The sequence below is a fragment of the Epargyreus clarus genome, unplaced genomic scaffold, assembly GCF_041222505.1.
Source record: "Epargyreus clarus isolate Ecla_fem2 unplaced genomic scaffold, WU_Ecla_fem_2.2 ptg000024l, whole genome shotgun sequence".
Taxonomy (NCBI): Eukaryota; Metazoa; Arthropoda; class Insecta; order Lepidoptera; family Hesperiidae; genus Epargyreus; species Epargyreus clarus.
This window is the reverse complement of record NW_027332231.1, coordinates 2,218,291-2,243,739: the sequence shown is the minus strand read 5'-3', so window position 1 is coordinate 2,243,739 and position 25,449 is coordinate 2,218,291. Positions and strand designations below refer to the sequence as shown.

General features: G+C 34.7%; 3 protein-coding genes across 3 annotated transcripts in view; all 3 read right to left on the bottom strand.

Moving 5' to 3' along the window:
* The window catches only part of LOC140752145 (L-dopachrome tautomerase yellow-f-like), a 360,210-nt gene that overhangs the window by 137,470 nt on the left and 197,291 nt on the right, over positions 1–25,449 (bottom strand). The window lies entirely within an intron of this gene.
* Positions 277–5,138, bottom strand: LOC140752059 (uncharacterized). Its single transcript, XM_073086206.1, has 3 exons — positions 5,018–5,138; positions 4,314–4,346; positions 277–3,703 (listed from the first exon to the last, which is right to left on the bottom strand). Exons 2-3 carry the CDS (start codon positions 4,330–4,332, stop codon positions 426–428), a joined length of 3,297 nt encoding a protein of 1,098 aa, XP_072942307.1. The 5' UTR covers positions 4,333–4,346; positions 5,018–5,138; the 3' UTR covers positions 277–425.
* Positions 8,008–15,535, bottom strand: LOC140752060 (uncharacterized). The gene is made up of 3 exons (XM_073086207.1): positions 15,425–15,535; positions 14,096–14,131; positions 8,008–12,992 (listed from the first exon to the last, which is right to left on the bottom strand). The coding sequence occupies exons 2-3, from the start codon at positions 14,118–14,120 to the stop codon at positions 9,727–9,729; spliced, it is 3,291 nt and encodes a 1,096-aa protein (XP_072942308.1). The 5' UTR covers positions 14,121–14,131; positions 15,425–15,535; the 3' UTR covers positions 8,008–9,726.

Sequence of the window (25,449 nt, the reverse complement as noted above, 5' to 3'; positions counted from 1 at the left end):
TAAGTACTTTGCAAGCTATACGTATAATAAATGATCCGACCAATCGACAACTGAACATGAGAATCTACAAAATACAAAAATCTTTAATTGTAGAATAAGGAATTTTCGCTCATTCTGCCATAAATGGCGTACAAATATAATTTTAAGTCGCATGTTATAATTGAATTTAATTAATTAAATTGTAAGTACTAAGCTTTCTCATAAACTTCTTTCATAATGAGACTATTCGGAAAAAGTGGTATGTATCTTACAACAAATAAAACAACGGATTCTCAGTGTATATATATTTTTATTAATGTCTTACTATTACAATCATTACAAGCTACATTAACTTACACTAATTGGATCTAAACTAAAGTAATTAATAGTTTTAAGCATACAATAGAGTACTTGCTATTTTCTACACATTATTATATTATGTTAACTTATAAGTTCGAGTTATCCATCGCGTCGGTAATATGTCGTGTACTTAAAGAGCGTGAATTAGATACAAACATTTTTGATTGATAAAACTTGTACAAGAAGAAACATACAAGAATTATTAATATTAAAGATACACAAACTTCTACAAAAACAAGAGACTTTCCTGTATTTCTATCCCCTAATACGTCACTTGTATTAACTTTACCTGATTCCAAGGGTTTGTTTAAAGTACCACCTACCGATATTTTTCTGTCGATCTCAGAAATTACATTCTCCAGATACAAAAGTTCATGTTTAACTTGGCTTACATCTGTTATTAAGTCGTTTAATTTTGCATTATCTTCTGGCAAACTTTCGTTATTTTTATTTGTTGTGATTTCTTTTGTAGGGACTACTACAGATTTACCTTGTAGAGGTCCTAGCCCTATAATTGCTTTTAGAATTCTTTCCAAAAATGAATTGGTTCTATCAACTTCATCAGTTACTCGAGTTAGTTGAGATATGTGAGACAATTGAGTTGTGATATTTTTCAACTGGATTTCCCCTTGAATTTGGTCCGTGCCGTATTTGTCAATTTTATCGAGTATGTTTTTTAATAACTCACTATCTCTGCTTTCAGGCGGCAATTTAATGTTCTGATTTTTCATTGATAGATTTTGCAATATTTCTTTTATATCTAATAAAATTTTATCGTAGTCTTTAGAATCATTAGCACTAACTTTTATTTTAGGAGAATTTTTGTACATATTGCAAATAATTCCATCTATATTATCACCATTATGTTCATCGATACTTATAGCGTCGACATTGACATTTTCTCTCTTCATGTGTACTATTTTCTCGCATGGCAGAGGATTATTACCAATGCTAAGTAATCCTAAATTCATTTCGAAAAAGTCGTTATCCACGTCCGTTATCCTATTATGGTCAATAAAAAGTGTATTTATGTTTGGTAAATCGTAAAATCTCTCTCTCTTTAAATCATGAATACTGTTAAAGGAAACATCTAATACCGTCAAACTTGCTAATCCCCGAAATAAACCATAGTTTAAAGTAGTGAGGAAATTATGTGATAAATTCAGTTTGTTTAAGGCAACATTGTCTTTAAATGACCCAGGCTGGATGAACGATATATTATTGTAACTTAAATCTAGCCTCTCAAGGACACTCAAGTTCCTAAATACATTGAGATCTATTTCAACTATATTATCTTTTGTTAAAACCAAATCTGTTAAATATATCAATGCGTTAAAATGCATCTTTGACACATTGATACGTAAATGTGAAATTTCTAAATATTTCAAACATACGCTGCCAATATTTGTAAAGTCTATTTCAGATTTTGTACTAGATAAAATCAATTTTTCAAGATTTCTTAGATAGTTAATGACAGAAATATGGAATGTTAAATTACTATTGAATGATACATCCAAATAATTTAAATCCATCTGATTGGCGAAAGCTTCATGTTCTATGTTTTTAAGATAATTGTGAGAGATAATTATTTTATTGAGAAGAGACATATCTTTAAAACAATCATTGGAAATATGAATCAAGCGATTGTTATTTAAAAATATAGTTGTCAAATTTCTTATATCATTGGTGTTAACAAAGAAATCTGTAAGTTTATTGTAAGACAAATCAATCAGTTTCAAATTGCCGGTATTCATAAACGCATCGTATTCGAGTGTATTTATCAAGCTGCGGGACACATTGAGGTCTTGCATCTGGACCATGTCACAAAAAGATCCATTTTGGATTGTTGTTAACAAGGTACACGATAAATCAAGAACTGGGACTGAGCTTAAACCTTTGAAAGTGTCCTTTAACAAACTTCCATTTAGAGGATTGTGAAATATTTGGAAACTTTCAAGAGCTTCTGCAGATATAAAAGAATTTGGTTCGAGCGTAGTTATATTATTATTTGAAAGATCCAAAAAATGTAGTTTCTTAAAATCACGAAAATTGTCATGTCGGATTTGCTCAATAAAGTTTTTTCCCAAATAGATAGTTTGTAGACTAAACAAATCTGTAGTATCAAAATCCAAATTAGTGATAAAATTACTTGAGAGGTCTAATTTATATAAATATTTAAGAGAGTTGAATGCTTGCTTTGAAATAGTATGTATCTTATTATTGTTGAGAAGTAGCACCGTTAGTTGTTCTAAACCAAAAAAAGCGTAGTCTTCTATTGCTGTTATTTCTTGAAAGCTAATATCCAGTTCTGGTACATGTATGCCTTCAAAAATATCTCTAGACAGAACACCTTCCAAATTATTTCCAGTTATAGAAAACGAACTTATAATTTTATTTCTAAACAAATCTTTGGGAAGAGTTTTCAACAAATTATTAGATAAATCGACAGCTTTTAAATTAATTGTTGATGTAAATGCATCTTTACTTATATAAATCAGTAAGTTATGGTGTAATTTAACTGTCATTAAAGATACAGTACCGTTAAATGTGTCTTTTTCTATACGAGAGATTTTATTAAAGTCTAAATTTAGTATTTGAAGTCGTTCTAATTTTTCGAAATCTCGAGGTAATAAATATTCTATGTCATTGTTGTCGAGATAAAGCTCTTCGAGATAAACGAATCTAAAGAAAGATGAATTTATATCAGTTATACTGTTATGAGATAAGTATAAATATTTCAAACTTTTTAGTCCCTCGAAAGTGTAATGATCAATTGTTGCCAAATTATTGTAAGATAAGTCCAGAGTCTCTAAATATTTGAAAGAATAAAAAATTGCACCGGATATATCGGTTAGGACGTTATGTGATAAGTTGATCTTACGTAGGTTCTTATATACATGTTGATCATCATCAACCTGAATTAAACTTATAAAGTTATGGGACAGATCGATGTCTTGTAGTTTGATTAATTCTACCTCATTGAAAAGATTAGCTACTTGCAAATGATTATTCGATAAATTGACCACTTTCAGATTATCCATCGCGTACAGGGTGGGAGTAACTTGTAAATTGTTATTACTGATATCTATTGCAATAGGTGCACGCAATATAATATCGTGGTTGTAAGGCGGGAGTTTTTTTGCAACATTTACAAGATTTCTTACATATATTTCCACAGGAATGAAATTATAACCGTCGTAATTCCTCACATTAGTACAATAACTGCCATAACCATTATTATATATTATTCTGTCCAATGATATATAATCATCTCCTGAACAATAAACTTTGAAAGTACAATTAATTTCAGCATATCTGCACCCGAAAGCCACTTGAAATATTAAACTGATGATTACAATTGAACCTGTAAAAAAGCACATTTTAATATTTTGAATACATATTTAACACAGGAACATTTACATTAACAAAATTATTTATTTTATGGACGGAGAAGTGAAGTGTTAACAAATATTACACACGTTTTTAATAATATTAAAGTAGCAACGAGCATACAGTCCTCCTGGTGGTAATTGATCACTGCCGCCCATGGACGAAGGTGGTAGAACCCTTTGTGGTTCGACTCCGGCGGCACCACCGTCACACCTATTTCTGCCTCATAACAGCAGTGTTAAGCACTGCTGTGTTCCGGTTTGAAGGGTGTGGTAAGGGAGACATACTTTTCCGAGGCGAACCAATAGTCCTCAGGGATAGCAGCGCATCTGTGGCCGTCCTCAGGTAGGAATATCTAATCCTATCTATGGTTGATTACAGATGTCCATAGGCGGCAAAAACCACTAACCATCAGGTGGAGTGCATGCTCATCTGCCACTCTAATATTATATAAAACTACTAATCATTTAAAATATGATTGTCGCATAACAAATGAGATATGAGAGCTTAGCAAGACTCTGACGACACGACATTTTCGCTCAAATTGAGACTGTATATGAAATATTATAATAATAAATACTTACATTTTATATTTGAACCCATCTCCACTGGCGTACCTACGATAAACAAATACACGTTTACATCATAATGTGGCTAATAAGCAGTTCTAACCAATGGCCATTGAAATTATTATCATTGCTTATATTAATAGATAATTGGTTTACAAGAGTAATATATGTACATACTGATTCTTTTCTTTTATGTTTGTACGGCTTTTATTATTTTCTGCACAGCCCAAAGGTTGGCTGGGAGATAATGCTTTTAGCATTAAGCCCGCCTTTTGTACCATAATTATGTTTTGGTTCAATAAAGTATAAAAAAAATAATGTTTATTAAAAAATAGTTTTAAAAGCAAACTTTAAGTATTCTTCTCAGAAAACCTTTTCATTCTATACCATACCATAGGGTTGCATAAAATAATTGATCCGCCATTACGCCTTAGAGCGCCCATGATATTGGATTTAAAATACTTTACTAAGACAATCATAAATTATAGTAACCATACTTAAATATCTGTGCTAAATTTCAGCGTAATACGTTAGGGTTAAAATTTAAAATTTAATGTTTAAAATTAAGTTGCACAATTTTCAATTTACGAACTAACAAGGCATTTTAATTAAAGGTTTATAAAAATACAAAACAAACTAATAGAATAATGAAAATTTAAGATCAAAATAAACATTCCGAAATTAATGTAAGTGTAAAATTAATTAAGACTGTAACTTACCATTTGTCTATGTTGTTTATAATGTATTTAATAAATAGTTGTAGTATTTGTGAACTCAGCAAAATATAAGTTATTTTGCTTGAAAGTCGACGGGCAAATGAACTTACATGAGTGATCCCTATACATAATATTGCTCGTTAGTATGAACCAAATCACAGTAGATTGGATTATACATTGGCATTATACGACACAACGATGATGGCGACAGGCTTTTCGGCTTTTGTAGCCATAATAATAAACAGAAAATTTGAAAGTGAATCTCTACAACCAACCTCCACGTTTTTAAATTGATAACTAAGTGTAAAGGTGTTTAGAATGCTTAGGCTAAGTATTTTAATAATTGGCCAAGTGCAAGTCGAACCCGCAACCGCAGGGTACCGTACCACCAATATTTTCATTTTTTTTTTTAAATTCTAGTATCTGTTATTAAAGCAGGCATTAAAGTACATACATTGTGAAAATTTGAACTGTCTAGTGTCTACCTATAACGGATCAACAGTTAGTTCGAAAACTAAAGCAATAGCAGTTCGTTATATGGGAACCCCTTTTTGTATTCAACTTTTTATTTTTATTTTGAGTATGTGTTGTTATAACAGCCATCGTTATACATTATCTGAAAAAAAATTCAAGTTTCTATCTATTACGGTTCCAGAGATCCAGACAGACGGGCCAACAGCGGAGTCTTAGTGTATGTAGTATAATGATAATAGGGTTCCGTTTTTAGCCTTTGGGTAAGGAACCCTAAAAATAAACATTGTAGTGTCTTATTTTAATTGATATAAACTAGCTTATTATGCAAATCATATAAATTGGGTATATTTCTGTTGTGATTGTTATTTCAGTACACTGTTTCAACACTGTATACGAAACAAAAATTCGAGGTGTGAGCTAGATAGAATGAGTCGGTCGTTATATTTGAATCTAATCTTTAATTATTTGAATAGTACATATCATCGACCTCGTTAGTAAGTCTTTAGGGTTGCGTAAACATTTAAATTTCATTATTATATTTTTATCGTCATCGTTAATATTTCTATGAAACTTACTCACTTTTCGTTTTGACAATAAGCATGATGATAAATTTTGAAAACCCCTTCTATAACGTAGGTATATGTCTACCGATTCCAAAAATCGTATTATTTCGGTAATAAATTGGGTATTAACGAAAATAATAGTATTTGTTTATAGCCTTTTTAAATTAAGCGCGAAAACGATCGCGAGTGTCATGGCGTCCGTTGGTGACGTCACCTTAGAACATCCCATACAAAATTTCAAGCAATTCAGTGACATACCCAAAAATGACGTCATTCGCGCCCCGATTAGCGTTTCAGACAAGATGGCCAACTGCAGTATTTTATACTTTTATTTAATTAAAAATATAATAAATCTATAAGTTTTTTTTTTAAACTGAGTCATTTTTGAGAATCCTTTCAATATAGTGTGTTTTCTTAAATAATTTATTCTTTGATTTTTTAATACTGTCAACATGCCAATTGTTTGCTATGCTTTAGTTTTTGTATATTATGTTTATCTGAAAATATACAAAGTAAAATGAGGTTTTTTGAATAAATGTTATTATCTAATAATAATAACACTATATGCATAATATTATACAATTGAGTTAAAGTCAATTATTTCGTATTTTAATAGGTGGTAGAACCCTTTGAGGTTCAACTCTGGCGGCACCACCGCCACACCTATTTCTACTTAATAACAGCAGTGTTAACCGCTGCTATGTTCCGGTTTGAAGGGTGTGGTAAGGGAGACAGACTTTTCCGAGGCGTTCAGCTTAGTCCTCAAGGATAACGGCGCATCTGTGGCCGACCTCAGGTAGGAATATCTAATCCTGTCTGGGGTTGGTTGCAGATGTCCATGGGCGGCAGTAGCCACTTACCATCAGGTGGACTGCATGCTCGTCTGCTACTCCTATCTTATAAAAAAAAAAAAAAAAATATTCGTTTTGTTGTATGTAACGACCCGCGTGGCGGAGCGGCTACCATACCGGTCTGATGCGCAGAGGGTCCCGGGTTCGATTCCCGGCTAGACAGATATCTAAATGATGAATTTAGATTTCTGTTTCTGGGTCTGGGTGTTTGTGTATTTGTCTATGTGTGTGTCCATGGCACCCACGATACAGGGAATCCTAGTGTGGGGCTGTGAGTGTAGAAAGCGTTTATTTATAAAAAAAAAAAAAGCAACGGCAGCGGAAAGCAGTTTAAGTAAGATTTCTGTGCAATTTCGATGCCACAGCCGCAGCTAATGCACATGGTCTTCTGCGGCCACTTAAAATTAAGTATATCCATCAAGAAGAAATTCACAAACTGTGACGTGTATATGTTACAGCCAAAGCAATAGTCGGATATTAAACATAATATCTAGCCATTATGTATAATATCTACTCAATTTGGTAAAAGTGATAAATAGCACGGAATTAATCATATTAACCAGCCATTATATATAATATCTTGAAAGACTTGAACAAAGTAATAAAATCGCTAAAGATTATGAGTTTCTATTTCAATTTTCCTTAAGCATAATTATATTTTTGGTAATTTTATAATAATCCACATGTCGAAAAATGTATGAATTCTACTCAATTTGGTCAGAGTGATAAATAGCAGCCATTATATATAATATCTTGAAAGACTTGAACAAAGTAATAAAATCGGTAAAGATTATGAGTTTCTATTTCAATTTTCCTTAAGCATAATTATATTTTGGGTAATTTTAATGATCCATATGTCGAAAAATGAACTCTAGATAGCCTAGACTCTAGACTAGATTTCTCACGAATGCAGGTTTCTTCACGATGTTTTCCTTCGCCGCTTAAGCAAGGGATAGTTAATTTCTAATAAACACAACTGAAAAACCAGAGCCTGAGATTTGAACTTTGGGCCCCTCGATCAAGAGGCCTAGTTTCTTAACCAGTAGGCTATCACTGCTTTACCAAACCAAAAGTATAGTATAAGTTGGAAAATAAAACCACGGAATTTATGAGTATAAAATATTTTATTCATAACAGTCCAATTAGCAAGAATACAAATAACACTAATTACATTAATTGTTTTAGGCTAATAACAAACAATCTTATAACAAAAACGGCACTTAGTTATCATTGATCTAGAGATTTCTATTTAGGAGGATAGATTCATAGTTAAATACAGGTCAAGTCTCTTTTTATAATATAGGAGTAGCAGACGAGCATGCAATCCACCTGATGGTAAGTGGCTACTGCCGCCCATGGACATCTGTAATCAACCCCAGATAGGATTAGATATTCCTACTTACTTAACATACATAACAAATACAATATACATAGGTCTGTGTACATAACAGTTTCAGTCACATCAGTGATTCATAAACATAATGGTTGGGTTGAAAATTTATGTAACTTTTATATACTTTCTCTATTTTTAGGGTTCCGTACCCAAAGGGTAAAAACGGAACCCTATTACTAAGACTTCGCTGTCTGTCCGTCTGTCACAGGGCTCTATCTCCGGAACCGTAATAGATATATGCTTGATTTTACAGAGGATGCATTACGGTTGCCGCTATAATAACAAATACGAAAAGTAAAATAAAGTTGAATATTAAAGAAGGTTTCCATACAACAAACCGGTATTTCTCGGCATTATTCGATGTAACTCGTAAACCGTATTAAGAAAGCAGTTGAATTTTTTCCAATACATTTAATACTATAACTGTGATTATAATAAATACAAATAAGAACAATATAACACAACATATTTTAATATGGTCATTTTATAAAAATAAGTAAAAAATACGTGTGGCACTCGGAGATTGCCGCGGTAAAGCTATTGCATAGCATTTTTATGCTATGAAAACGCTCAGAAGCAATTCCAGAAATACAATATATTCTTCCATAATCATCAACATTTACATTAATACATCTTTATCCACTATTTTATCACATCTACATTATATAAGACATTGCAAATATCAGCTGACATTTCATAACTCCAAGCAAGACTGAACATTCTAAAATATAAAAAATAGAAAAGTATTTAATAAGTGACGTAAAGTATTAACAACCAGCAATATAAATGGATCAATGCGATGTGCCTGTAACATTTGGTCGAATCCGACTCGTACTTGGCGAATTATTTTATTATTTTCATATATTTGGAATATTTCATTCTGCTTTGAGTTTCGAAATATTTGATTTATGCCTTATGTCCTTTTCATTTATTTATGTCCTTTGTAAAGGAAGCGCGAAACATTAGTGGATAAAGATATATAATTGTAAAAGCTGACGATTGTGGAAGAATATATTGTATTTTTGAAATCCCTTTTGAGCGTTTTAACACTATTTATTATTTATGTAACTTGTTTTTATCCCACTTTTTATCTGACTTATGGTAAGTTGCCGCTGCCCCTCACGGATATCGGCAACTCCATATAGATCAGGGGATTTACCGACCACAGATACATTGCTTAAAATTTTGCTACAAAAATATACTAATTTAGATCCATCCTCAGATTCTTTTGCCTTTTTTTATCTGAATATGTAATGAATATGGAAAATTTCACAGGAAACTCCACTCCTGAACCATCTCCTGAATTTAATAGTTTGTATCATTTACAGGCTGAAAAGGTGCTATCCTAGATCGAGATCACACGAAACGCGTTATGTATTCTTTAATGTAACTAAATACATACATGTTTTTTACATACAAATCATATTTAACTTATAAGTTAGAGTTATCTATAGAATCAGTAATATGTCTTGTACTAAAAGATCTAGGATTGGAAACGAACACTTTTGATTGATAAAACTTGTACAACAGTAAGCATATGACAATTATTAATATTAATGTTACACAAATTTCTACAAATCCAAAAGATTTTGTATTTCTATCAACTATGACGTCACTTGTATTCAATTTATCTGAAACCAAGGGTTTCATTAAAATAGTTGCTGATATTTTTCTGTCAATCTCTGAAATGACGTTTTCCACATGCAATAGTTCTTGTTTAAGGTGACTTACTTCTGAAAATAAGTCACCTATTTTCGAATTACTTTCTATAATACTGGCGTTATATATATTTTCAGAAACGTTTCGTGTAGCATTATCAATTACAGGTTTGCTTTGTAGAGATCCTAATCCTACAATTGCTTTTAAAATTCTTTCTAAAAATAAATTTGATGTATTAGCTTCATTAGTCATTCGAGATAGTTGAAATGTAACATTGGTCATCTGAGATAGTTGAGATGTAATATTTTTTTGTTCTATATCATACTTGTCAATTTTATCAAAAATGTTTTTTAATAAATCACTGTTTTTGCTGTCCGATGACAATTGATTGTTCTGATTTATAGTTGATATATTTTGCAATATTTCTTGTAAACCTAATATAATTTTTTCTGTATCGTTAAAGTTATTTGAATCAATTTTTACTTTAGGGACATAAGTATACACATTACATATTATTCCATCTATATTATCACCATTATGTTCGTCGATATTTATAGCACTAACATTAAGATTTTCTTTCTTCTTCATATGTACTATTTTCTCGCATGGCAGAGGATTGTTACCAATGCTAAGTAAACGTAAATTAATATTGAAAAAGTCGTTGTCCACGTCCGTTATCCTATTATGGTCAATCAAAAGGGTATTTATGTTTTGTAAATCGTAAAACCTCTCTCTCTTTAAATCATGAATACTGTTAAACGAAACATCTAATATCGTCAAACTTGCTAATCCCCGAAATATACCGTAGTTTAATGTAGTGAGGAAATTATGTGATAAATTCAGTTTGTTTAATACAACATTGTCTTTAAATGACCCAGGCTGGATGAACGATATATTATTGTAACTTAAATCTAGCCTCTCAAGGGCACTCAAGTTCCTAAATGTACTTGATTCTATCTTTAGTATGTTATCTTTGGTTAAAACCAAATCTCTTAAGTATTTCATTGCATTAAGCTGCATCTTAGATACGTTAAATGTATTTGAATGGGAAATTTCTAAATATTTTAAAGGTACGTCGTCAATATTTCCAAAGTCTACTTCAGATTTCAGTGATAGAATCAATTTATTAAGAGTTAGTAAATTGTTTATGACCGTAATATGAAAGGTTAAATTACTATTAAAAGACGCATCCAAATATTTTAAGTCTACCTGATTTGCGAAAGCTTCATGTTCTATGTTTTCAAGATAATTGTGAGAGATAATCACTTTGTTTAGAAGAGACATATCTTTAAAACAATCGTTTGAAATATGCATCAATTGATTGTTATTTAAAAATATCGTCGTTAAATTTTTAATATCAGTGGTATTGACAAAAAATTCTGTAAGTTTATTGTAAGACAAATCAATCGTTTTCAAATTGCCGGTATTCATAAATGCATTGTATTCAAGTATACTTATAGAGCTCCAAGATATATTCAGGTCTTGCATCTGGACCATGCCACTAAAAGATCTGTTTTGGATTGTTGTTATCAAGGTGCATGATACATCAAGAACTGAGACTGAGCTTAAACCTGCGAAAGTATCTTTTAGCAAACTTCCATTCAGAGGATTATGAAATATTTGGAAACTTTCAATAGTGCCTGCGGATATAAATGAATTTGGTTCGAGCTTAGTAATATTATTATTTGAAAGATCCAGAAAATGTAGTTCCTTAAAATGATGAAAATCATCATGTTGGATTTGCTCAATGAAGTTTTGTCCTAAAGAGTAATTTTGGAGATTAAGTAAATCTGTTGTATCAAAACCCAAATTAGTGATGAAATTGTTTGAGAGGTCTAACTGTTTTAAACTTTTGAGCGTGTTAAATGCATTTTTTGAGATAGTCCGTATCTTATTACTATTGAGAAGAAGCAGTGTGAGTTGATCCAAACCAAAAAAAGCAAAGTCTTCAATTGCTGTTATTCTTTGAAAGCTAATGTCTAATTCTGTTTCATGTATACCTTCAAAAGTTCCTCTTGTAATAGCACCTTCTAAATTGTTTTTAGTTACAGAAAAAGAATTTATGCTTTTATTTTGAAACAAATCTGCGGGAAGGTATTTTAACGAATTATTGGAGAAGTCTACATCTTTCAAATTATTTGTTGACGTAAAGGCATCCTTACTTATGTAGCTCAGCAAGTTATTACATAAATTAACTGTGGTTAAAGAAACAGTGCCGTTAAATGTATCTTTTTCCAAGCGAGAAATTTTATTATTTTCTAAATTTAGTTTTTTAAGTCGCTCTAATTTTTCAAAATCGCGAGGTAATAAATTTTCTATGTTATTGCTGTCGAGATAAAGCTCCTCAAGGTAAACGAATCTGAAGAGGGATGCATTTATATCAGTAATACTATTGTGAGATAAGTATAAATATTTCAAACTTTTCAATCCCTCGAAAGTGTATTGGTCAATTATTGCTAAATTATTGTAAGATAGGTCCAGGGTTTCCACGAATTTGAAGGAATCAAATATCCCACCAGATATATTGGTTAAGACATTATGCGATAAGTTAATCTTGCGTAAATCTCTATATATAAATTTATTTTCATTAACCTGAATAGAATTGATCAAGTTGTGAGACAGATCGATGTCTTGTAATTTGATTAATTTCTCCTCATTGAAAAGATCGGCCGTTACCAAATTATTGTGCGATAAATTGAGCATTTTCAGATTATCCATCTGATAGAGGGTGGGAGTGACTTGCATGTTGCAATTAGTCATATCTAATGTAAAGAAAACGTTTAATATCTGCCGATCATTACAAATAGGTAGCTTTACTGCAGCATTAATAGGTCCCGTAATAAATAATCGCACTGGAAGTATGACATTATAGTTAGTATAAATCTTATTGCTGCAACGATTGTCGTAGTAATAATTAACTATCCTGTGAGAACTTACATATTCACTTATTGTACAAATCACTTCATAAGTACAATTAAACTCGTGATATCTGCATCCGAACGCAACTTGATGTAGTATACTGAAGATTACGATTGCACCTGTAAGAAAATATTATGAATAATATGAATATGAATATGACAAATATGAAGTAAAACGAACTAGCTTAGATATATAAAATATAATCAAATACTTAATATTATTAATTCTATCATTGTCACAATTATTATTTACTTCAAAAGATATTTTTTTTTATTTTTGCAATTATTAATTTATTCTTTAATTTGAGATGTATTATTATTGGAGTTTACTCCTTAAGAATCGGTTTTTAATATTAATTAGATGAGAGAAATGATCGGTTTTTAATATATATACCGCGCCCGGTATGAGAAAAATGTGAGGAATAAAATCTACTGAACGAATGACCTCGTTACGTTTTTGGTGCGCAACTTTCTAATTTGGTCTGAGCAGTGCAGCTAGATCGTGGGTAGCATAGACTTAGAATTAGAAATAGACTTAGAAATACCAACAAAGCATGAGAAAGACATATGTCAACTCATATAGACAATCTACTAGAGAGAAAGAGATGCCAAGAAAAGTGACGGCGTGTCAATTTCTCTTCGAATAAGCGGCCTTAAGCTCCCCCGACTACGGCGCGTTTTATTATTTTACCAAAATTAATACTAGTATTAATATATTGCTTACCATTAGGTGATGGTAAGTGGCTACTGTCGCCCATGGACTTCTGTAATCAGCCCCAGATAGGATTAGATATTCCTACTGAGGTCGGCCACAGATGCGCCGTTACCCCTGAGGACTAAGCTGGAATGCCTCGGATAGCTCTGTCTCCCTTACCACACCTTTCAAAACGGAACACAGCAGCGCCTAACACTGCTGTTATTAGGTAGAAATAGGTGTGGCGGTGGTGCCGCCGGAGTCGAACCACAAAGGGTTCTACCACCTTCAAAACGCATGTATAAAACGCAGATAACTCTGATAAAGCAGTGTTGCCAGGAATTTGAACCTCGAACCTCTCGATTGAATGCCGAGTTACGACCACTAAATGATCACTGCTTTCAAGTCACATTCAGCACTTTACATATTTAAATTTATTCGTTTTAATATCTTCCGTACATTCGCTGACAAAACCCAATAAATAAATAATGATACCATCACATGTTTGTATGTGATAATTGATACTCACATTTTATTTTTGAAACGGTCTCCATGTTTGAGTTACCTAATGGAAGAAGTTTACACATTAGTTAATATGTGACATTAATAACTTATAGTTTGAACAAGGATAGAAAGTAAGCAAACTGATTACTCAACAAAATAAAATAGATTGTAGCAGGTTTACAACCCCAAATTTTAAGCAACTGGCTAAGACGGGAGGTTTTGGATTTATATGTTAGCACAAAGTAAGTGAATTAAATAATAATCTCTTAACTTCGCTGAACAACAGTTTAAAAATTAAAAAAAAAAGAAAATAAGTAACCAATTGTGATTATTATAGCCTATAGGATAGGGTATTTTTAATTTTGTTTGCTTAATCCCACAAAAATCGACACATCTCTCAACGAAGTTTTTGAAATTTTTAACGTATAATATAATCGGACGTAGTTATGCAAAATAGATCCAACCACAAAAACTAGCTTTTGAGAAAACAGGTCTTTTAGTAAAAGTTAATTTGCTTAATTTATGGTTGGTATCACTGATATCTGTATATTTAAAAAAAATGTACCATGCACCTTGAATATTTTTTGCATATACGAAAGTTGATGTGGAGATGGAGAAGTTATGACAGTAACTAAAAAAAGGTTTTTGAGTTGGATCCATTTTGCATAACTACGTCCACTTGTCACCTAACTATCCCATATACTCAGGGGTCTAATCCTGGTGGACTGGATGCTCAATTGTTTTTTCTGTATTTATTAGAAAATACGAATTCTGTAAAATTCGTAAAATACTAAATAATTTTATATCACGGCGTGCGTAAATTGACGTTTTACGCACGCTTCGCGTGCGCAAAACCCCCATTTCCGACCCCGTAATATAAAATTTTATACAACACGCGGACGAAAAATGTTTTTCTGACTCGTGTGATTGCAGTCCTCGCCTGCGGCTCGGCCTGCAAACTCACACTTGTCAGAAAAAAATTTTACGTCCTCGTATTGTAATGTACTATTAATGTACTGTTAGTACATTAAAATTATATTTTACTAATTTTACTTATACCATACCATACCATACCATTTACTTATACCTAACTATTTTCTAACAGGTAACAATTATTTTACATTAAAAATAATTAAGAAAATAAATAGGAAAACAATGTAATATTTTCATTTTATTATTTTTAAAACTTATAACAAAAACTTCAATTTACAGTTTAGAAAAAAATGTAAACTTTTAATATATTTTTTTGGTAAATTATATTATTATTATATCATATTTTTTTTTGGTAAATTATTTTTTTTTTTATTTTGGTAAATTATATTTTTCTATACAAATTATTTATTGTGTAACTTACCATTAACGGATCGCAATAGAATAACTTCCAGTAAAAGTTGTGTCAGCAACTAAATATCCGTATGAAACACGACGCTCAAGTGATGTAGTATGAGTGGTCCCTATACATGACATATGCATAGGTATTTGTCCTCTATCGCTTATGTACAAATTAGGGTTGTGTAGACATTTTTTTCGTGTGTTTTTAGCTGTATTTTAGCTTTATGTAATTTTTTTTGAGTTACCGTAATATATTTTTGCTTTGCTATATTTAGTAATATTTTAATACCCACCTTTTCGTAATTAAAAAGTATAGGCTTTTATAATTCTACTTTTTTAAAATCCTAATAATAATCGAATACATGTACATGTACATTCGAGATCGAGATTCATCATCATCATCAACCCATTACTGTCCCAGTGCTGGGCACGGGTCTCCTCTCAGAATGAGAAGGATTAGGCCGTAGTCCACCGCGCTGGCCAAATGCGTATTGGTGGACTTCAAATACCGGTGAGATTTTTTTCTTTATAAATCTCTCAGATATGCAGGTTTCCTCACGATGTTTTCCTCCGCCGTTTAAGCAAGTGATAATTAATTTCTAATAAGCATATAATTTTGAACAATCGGAGGTGCGTGCCAGGGATTTGAACCTCGGACCCCTCGATCGACAGGCCGAGTTTCTTAACCACTACACTGCTTTTTGCTCAACCTCGATTACTCAATATATAAAACGGGCGAGAAGGCAACCGAAACGTCATTTAGGATTGCAAACTTTATAAGCTGTGATTCATTGTGAATAGACTGTGATAATATAAAAAAATGTTTGCCTATATCTCTGGCTATTTAAAAGCGGCACAGTATATTGGTGATCACTGACTTATAAACAAAGGATATAATAGACATACGAGTAAAATTTATAGTCTAATGTTTGAAACTCGGCCTCTCGATCAAGGGGTCCGAGGTTCAAATCCCAGGGCGTGCCTGGGATTTGAACTTCTGATTTTTCTACGTAGTTGGCAGACTTCTTGTAGTAGTAAACTTGTTTTTTAAGACTTCTTAGGTATGCAGGATTCCTCGTGATGCTTTCCTTCACCGTTTAAGCAAGTAATATTTAATTTCTAATACGCACATAGTTTTGAAAAATCAATGGTGCCTAGGATCAAAAAGTAGGTTTAAAAACGTCGGACCCCTCGATCATGACGCCGAGTTTCTTAACCACTAGGCTATCACTGCTTTGTAATCTAATACCTAAAATCTCTCCTTCGTTTCCCGCCTCAAAAAACCAGTTCCTATTCCAAATCCTTCACTGTTCATGCAGTCAGACTGTGGAATTCGCTTCCACCAAACATAAAAGAGTTTAAGAACATATCAACTTTTAAAAAGAGAGTAAAAGAACAGTACTTCTCCTTAGCAAATTGAGTATTAATCAAATCATTATATATTATTTATTGTTATATTTGTATTATAATAATATGTATTACACCATTTTCTTTATGTAACTATATCTATATATGTTACGCCGTTACGTTAAAAGCCGATCTTCTGGGCACTCTCTTTGCCTCAAACTCGTCTCTCGATGACATGGGGGCCACACCGCCGACCATCCCGCGGTGTGAGAGTTCTATGCCTAATATACGCTTTACGCAGAAACCTGTCAGGCGAGCTCTATTGTCCCTTGATGTCAAGAAGACGAGTGGGCCGGATGAAATCCCCGCAGTGGTGCTGAAGACATGTGCTCCCGAGTTGACTCCCATCTTAACGCGCTTATTCTCGCTTTCCTATACCACAGGACAAGTACCGTCTTCGTGGAAGGTAGCCCTCGTTCACCCGATTCCCAAAAAGGGTGACCGCAGTGACCCGGCTAATTACAGGCCTATAGCGATCACCTCCCTGCTCTCAAAGGTTATGGAGCGTGTTGTTAATACCCAGCTCCTGAGGTACCTCGAGGATCACCGGCTGATCAGCGATCACCAATACGGTTTCCGCAAGGGCCGTTCAGCTAGTGATCTTTTGGTGTACCTCACACACCGATGGGCGCAAGCCATTGAGAGTAATGGTGAGGCTTTGGCAGTTAGCCTAGACATCGCAAAGGCCTTTGACCGGGTCTGGCACAGGGCCCTTCTCGCGAAGCTTCCATCTTACGGTCTTCCCGAGAGGCTGTGCACATGGGTAGCCAGTTTTCTGTCTGAGCGGCAAATCAAAGTCGTAGTAGACGGGTGCTGCTCAGACACGAAGCATGTTAACGCTGGCGTGCCCCAGGGCTCTGTCCTCTCTCCCACGCTATTCATTCTGCATATCAATGACATGTTGCAAAAAACTGGCAGCATTCATTGCTATGCGGATGATAGTACGGGAGATGCTGTGTATACAGGCCGTGCAAACACCTCTCGGACTCTCGTGGAGGAAAGCAGAATCCGACTTGTGTCTGAAATCGAAGACTCTCTGGAGCAGGTCTCGACATGGGGTCGACTTAACCTTGTTGAGTTTAACCCCACGAAGACACAAGTCTGCGCGTTTACCGCTAAAAAAACCCCATTCGTCATAGCGCCACGGTTCCAAGGTATTCCACTCACCATTGATAAAAGTGTGGGGATCCTGAGAGTTGACATATCGTGTGACGTACAGTTCCGGTGTCATTTGGACGTTAAGGCCAAGTTGGCATCAAGAAAGCTGGGCGTCCTGAACAGAGCGAAGCAGTACTTCACTGCGGGGCAACTCCTTCTGTTGTATAAGGCTCAAGTGAGACCTCACATGGAGTACTGCTCCCATCTCTGGGCAGGGGCGCCCCAATACCAACTTAACCCACTTGACTCTGTGCAAAAACGCGCTATCCGAATCGTCAACGACCCCAGGACCTCCGATCGGTTAGAACCTTTAAGCTTGCGGAGGGACATAGGTTCCCTCTGTGTGTTCTACCGGCTTTACAATGGTGAGTGCTCCGAGGAACTATTTGACCTGATGCCTACGTCACCATTCCTCCATCGCACCACTCACCGAAGGATGAAGTTCCATCCACACCAAATGGACCCGTGGCGGTCCTCCACAGTTCGGTTTGCACGGACATTCTTGCCACGGACGTGCAAGATGTGGAATGAACTTCCTCCAGAGGTATTCCCAGAGCGCGATGACATGGGGCTCTTCAAAAAAGGTGCAAAAAGAGCTCTCCTTCAAAGCCGGCGATGCATTGGCGACTCCTCTGGTGTTGCAAATGTTCATAGGCGACGTTGACTACTTTCCATCAGGTAGCACGTTTGCTTTATCGTTAGGCTCAAACATATATAAAATATATATATATATATATATATATATATGTACGTTTATTCATAGGTTAAATATCATTCCATGCGTTATTCGATATTATATGTATGTAATGTATGATTAAAATATATAATAACATATCTTTATACAGTCTCGTGCGCGCATATCCACCATTTGTTAACCCATCTCCTTTTACAGGTCTGCTGGAAGATATTTCGTTAGGAATAAGCAGTACCTTTGCACGACATTTTATTTATAAGTATTTGTATGAATTATCTATGTGTGCATAAATAAATAAATAAATATAATTTGCATATAAAAGTGCAATGTTGAATTAATTTCTAATGGACATAATTTAAAAGTCTGAGCTTGCCTCGGTTTCGAACCCCGATTGAGAGGGCGATTTTCTAATCATTACGCAAACAAACATTAACGAGCAAACAGTCTTTTTTTTTAATTTGATGATAATGACATGTACAAAGGAACCTATTCAGCTCAGCTCTTGTTCGTTATCAGTTGTTGACAGGACGTACACGCTCGTATAGTTCCTACACACACATGGAAACACGTAAGTATGTATGGCACGCACACAAATGTATTACATTTATACCTGCTCGCCGCAATACAAGAATTTAGGTTTTAATCTATTATGGTATATACCCAGAATCGAACTCTATTAACGTCCGTCCGTTTGTTGATTATTAATAAACTATTATTTCGATTATTAATAATCAACAAACTGTACTGTACCCTTAATATGAGTTTTTACGATTTGACAAAAATGACTGTTTTGTATTTGTTTACGTATTTCCCATACATTTCCAATCACATTTTTTTTATAATATAGGAGTAGCAGACGAGCATGCAGTCAACCTGATGGTAAGTGGCTACTGCCGCCCATGGACATCTGTAATCAACCCCAGATAGGATTAAATATTCGTACCTGAGGTCGGCCACAGATGCGCAGCTACCCCTGAGGACTTAGCTGGAACGCTTCGGAAAAGTCTGTCTCCCTTACCACACCCTTCAAAACGGAACACAGCAGCGCTAAACACTGCTGTTATGAGGCAGAAATAGGTGTGGCGGTGGTGCCGCCGGAGTCGAACCACAAAGGGGTCGACCACCTTCAACACTTCTGATACAGTCCGCTGGAGGCGCTTATTGGAAATGTATGGGTAAATACGTAAACAAATACAAAAACAGTCAATTTTGTAAAAACTTAAATACTCATACTTAAGGTACTGAAACAAATTGAACTCTGAATAAAACATTATTGCATGGGATAGTTATGTGTTTAATTTAAGAAGTTAAATTTAGAAGGTTTCATTCACTAATGCGTGTAAAATGTATTTTTTCTTTATATAAGGACTAGCTGATCCGGAAAACTTTGTACCGCCTCAAAATCTATTTATCAAATATATTTCATATAAAATATAGCCCGTGGATAATGTAGCTTTCGAATGGTGTGTAAAATCGGTTCAGTAGTTTTTGAGCCTATTCTGTAATGAATAGGCTCAAAACATCAAACAAACAAACAAAGTTTTCCTCTTTATAATATTAGTATAGATAACACTCTTCTGCGGTCCGACTTCGGCGACACCACCGCCACACCTATTTCTGCCTAATAACAGCAGTGTTAAGCGCTGCCGTGTTCTAGTAAAGAAGACATTAGTTTTTCGAGCCATTTCACGTTAGTCCTCAGGGATAGCGGCGCATCTGTGACCGATCTCAGGTAGGAATCCAATCTTATCTGGTAGATTACAGATGTCCATGGGCGTCAGTAACCACTTACCATCAGATGGACTGCATGTTCATCTGCTACTCCTATAAGGAAAAAAAAAGGTGGTTTGCATGCTCATTTGGTGCCTACTAATAAAAAAAAAATCAAAAATATTTATTTTTTTAACAATGAATTGGTTTACACAATAAGTGGTTTGGAGCCGCCATATTTTCTAAGAACCTTTGTTTTAGTTTCATCATCATCATCAGCATCATCATCAGTTATTCACAGTAGTGATTAAAAGAATACCTACTTATGACCCATTACACCTATTCAAGTTTTATATCTAGACTTTTTTTTTTGTTTTCGAGGGGGAAAAGACCTATCTATATCTAGACTAGCTGACCCGGCAAACGTTGTGTTGCCATATAAATAAAAAAATGTTAAGGGTGAACAACCCTTATCACTTAGGGGTATGAAAAATAGATAGTAGCCGATTCTCAGACCTACTCAATATGCATATAACATTTGGTGAAAATCGGTAGAGCCGTTTCGGAGGAGTACGGTAACTAACATTGTGACACGAGAATTTTATATATAAAATTATCGCTTGTGTGGTGTATGTGCGTGGCTATGTGTGCGTGCATTCTACACTATTAACTACGTACTAATTCTACATACAGATACCGAATTCCTGGTAGTCATAATAAAATACACCTATTCATATTACGTAGGCGGTGAAAGATAGGCAAGTATCAAATACTTGAGTATCAAAACATTGTCATAGATTATGTGGATTATAAACGCACTCAGACCAGTGTAGGTAAGTGGACATTGCTGCCTGTTGTCATCAATGAGACGACCCGCGTGGCGGAGCGGCCACCATACCGGTCTGACGCGCAAAGGGCCCCGGGTTCGATCCCCGGCCAGACGGATGTCTAAATGATGACTTTAGATTTCTGTTTCTGGGTCTGGATGTTTGTGTATTTGTCTATGTGTGTGTCCATGGCACCCACGACACAGGGAATCCTAGTGTGGGGCTGTGAGTGTAGAAAGCGTTTATTGTTTATTATAATGACGCAAAAGTCCGGTTCCGGGGTCGATCTCCGTATCTGAATGATGAATTTAGATATCTCTTCTGGATCTGTTTTTTTATTATAATATAGGTAGTAGACGAGCATGCAGCCCACCTGATGGTAAGTGGCTACTGCCGCCCATGGACATCTGTAATCAACCCCAGATAGGATTAGATATTCCTATCTGAGGTCGGCCACAGATGCGCCGCTACCCGTGAGGACTAAGCTGGAATGTCTCCGAAAATTATGTCTCCCTTACTATACCCTTCAAACCAGAACACATTAGCGCTGAACGCTGCTGTTATTAAGCAGAATTAGGTGTGACAGTGGTGCCGCCGGAGTCGACCCACAAAGGGTTCGACCACCTTCAAATGTTTGTTTTTGTGTGTGAACATGGCATCCACGATACAGCGAATCCTAGTATGGGGGTATGAGTGTTAAAAACTATTATGTTTATATGTTTATCTATAATCAACCCCGGATAAGTATTAATGAGTATTGTAAGTAAATAGCACACCTAAAAAAAAACTTCACATAGAACTTGAAGTTATTAACAGACATATAAAAGGAAGTGTAACACATAGGCGCTAATGTCTTTATCATCAATCCTTCATCATCATGAAGCCATTATTGTCCCACTGTTAGGCACAAGTCACAAGAATGAAAAGTTCTTACACCATACTTGCTGGCCAAATAAGGATAGATACCTTTTCTTTTTTGTTTGTTAACGAGGGGGAATCCTTCAAAAGGTACCCGGTGCCATGGGAGCGACACAGGGTTATGTGGGACTCTATAACTCCCCCGGTGGCCATCCTCAGCGCTGCGTAGAGGACTCCGGGAGCTACAACGGATCGCAACCGGAGTCCTCTTAGCGCTGTGCCCCGTCGGGCTCCACCCAGGTGAGCTTGACGCTCGCCACAGCGTTTGGGTTGCACGACGGTATGCGACCACACATACCGCCGTCCTTCCGAGGAAGAATAGATACCTACCTCACATTTCACAACTTTGAGAACTTATTTTTAAAGAAAGGTTACTCAGTGTTAGTCCATGTTTTTCCTTCGTCACTAAAACAAGTGAATTTCTAATACACGTAATAAATCTGAGATACGTACTTGGGATTTGAACCTGGAACTCCCAAATTCGGCGGCCTGATTTCAAATTATTAATTGAAATCAAATCAAATCATTTTTTTTATTCAATATAGGTTTACAGAGCAATTTTTGAATGTCAATACAATTACCACCACTTCTCAAGGTGTTTCGCTATGGAAAAGAAGGAGTAAAAGAAACTCCAATACACACATCTTTTAAAAAAATGGTTTTTACAATGTCAAACTTAACCTAATGGTACATGTGGACTACTTCAGACCACACCGTTTTGTCAGTCAAATAACCACTTAGTTTATAGTACGCTTTTTTACATAGCGTTTGTTTAACGACATGCTTAAACTTTTTTTCAGTGAGATTCAAAATGTGGTCGGGTATTTTATTGTGTAGCGAATACAGTTACCCATGAAAGATCTATCCACCTTACATAATCTATGTTTAGGAATTGCTAAACTAATTCTATTTCTAGTATTAAAATTATAGTGGTTACTATAATATAAAATTACAGTTTTTTTCACACAATTAGTGTAATTATCAATTAGTGACAAGACTCGTTTGGCTCATGCACTTAAACTTAGCTAAAGATCACATGCTCAAATGCATAGTTCACGATTCTATACAGACAAACATTCATTTTTAGGGTTCCGTACCCAAAGGGTAAAAACGAAACCCTATTACTAAGACTTCGCTCTCTGTCCGTCTGTCACAGGGCTATATCTTCGGAACCGTAATAGATAGACACATGAAATTTTTACAGAGGATGCATAACGGTCGCCTTTATAACTACAAATACTAAAAATAAAATAAAGTTGGATATTAAAGGGGTTCACCATACAACAAACCGGTGTTTTTTGGCATTTTTTGATGTAACTGTTAAACCGTACTAGGAAGACGGTGATTATTTTACAATCCGTCCACTACTTTTATTGGTATTACAATAAATAGAAATAAAAACCATAAAACATATTTTAATATAGTTATTTTAATTCTATTATACGTTGTTTGCGTATCATTCATCATCACCCCAACGCCATCTATTGTTGCGTCATATAACTAAGTATTGTTGAAAATAATAAAATGAATAAAAATAAGTAAAAAATAATGAACATTTCGTGGTACGGAAGCCTCCATGTGTTCCACTCGTACTTATTATATACTAGTTTGTGCCCGCGGCTTCGCCCGCGTTTAAAAGAAAATAATATGACATACTAACATACATAAAACTGAAAATATTCGTAACTTCATTGCAATGGCAGTCGCGCCATGGGGCGAAAATTGATCGTACCAACTCTGAAACCATCGTGGGCTCACAACAACTTTGCCAAAATTAACTTTGCTAAAGATCATCACTTGTTCAAATGCATAGTTGACCATTCAATTCTTACTAATATCGATTAAAATATTCGATTTTTTTTGTTCCAAAAGATCGATTCTCCGATTAATCGATCTTACATCGTCATCCCTACTTCCCGTACGATTTCCGGGATAAAAACTATCCTATGTCCTTTCTCGGGTCTCAGACTATCTTTGTACAAAATTTCATTAAAATCGGTTCAGTGGTTTAGGCGTGAAGAAGAGACAACCAGACAGACAGACAGACAGAGTTACTTTCGGATTTATAATATTAGTAAGGATATAAATTCCTTCAAGTTGCCCCCTGGCATTTGGGATGGCTGTCCAAAGGGGCACATCAAAGATTGACACATACATACATAGACTCGAAAGACATTACCCCCTGCAACCAAGTACCCTTAGTATGAGTTTTTACGTTTTTACAAAAATGCATAGATCAGTAAAGATTACTCACTCCTAACAAAAAAATGTAACCAGTTTTGAGAATTGAAATTGTCACTGTATCTATTTTAAATGTAGTTCTTAGAACATTTACGAATGAAACGATATTTCTCCGCACTTTTTCTTCGATTTCGTGTTGTTTTTGCACCACTTAACTACACATGTCGGCATTGTTCCGCATAAATTACACCATGACAGTCGAACACGTAATGGGAAATCAGTCAGCCAGTTTACGTATGTGTCAGCCATTTGTGGCTTCCTTCAATTGCAAGGCGGTGAGATATGAATACTTATGTATGTATACCATACATTTCCAATCAGTTCTGATACCGTTACTAGGGGCGCTGATTGGAAATGTAAGTGCAAATATGTAAACAAATACAAAAACAGACATTTTTCTAAAAACGTAAAAACTCGTACTAAGGGTACAGGTAAAAAAAAACCTTCTGCCTCCTAAATGTTCTTTGACAGAATACACAGTTCTCATTTCGTACGGTCAGCAAAAATGCCTGGCATCAAATTTTATAACGCTTGTTTGCCAATCGTCTTTGTTTGGACTTTGACGCCATAAGACATGGTCTCTACACCTCATTAAATAAGAAAAGATTAAGGTAAGATTTAATTCATCTTTTTTCCTTGTCATAATTATTTGTCAATTCATTCATTCATTATTCGTCAATTAAACAAGCTATAAAGCTGTTTGCTCATTTAATTATGCCGTTGAATTGATTTTTGTGACATTTTGTTCAAAAGATTAAGTTTAGATTTAATAACTGGTAATTGATATTTTTATTGTAACATCGTGAGGAAGCCTACATACCTGAGAAATCTTAAAAAAAGTTTTCAAAAAATGTGAAGTCTATCAATACGCACTTGGCTAGCGCGGTGGACTATGACCTAATTCTTCTCATTCTGAGAGGAGACCCCCTGCCCAGTGGCGGGACAGTAATGGGTTGATGATGATGATGATGTTGGATTAGTATTTTATCTTGTTATGCGTGTGCCAAGGATATAAAAAACCTTGTCATGTAACTTTGTATTAAAAGGGAGGTCAATTTTGGGTGTTTTTTTCTCTCGGTGCCATTTTGTTAC

Bases quoted from the DNA above. Each gene is read 5' to 3' on its own strand.
- LOC140752060 (XM_073086207.1), bottom strand. From the start codon at position 14,120: ATGGAGACCGTTTCAAAAATAAAAT. The intron at 12,993-14,095 runs GTGAGTATCAAT...ATTTTCTTACAG, and splicing joins GACCGTTTCAAAAATAAAAT to GTGCAATCGTAATCTTCAGT.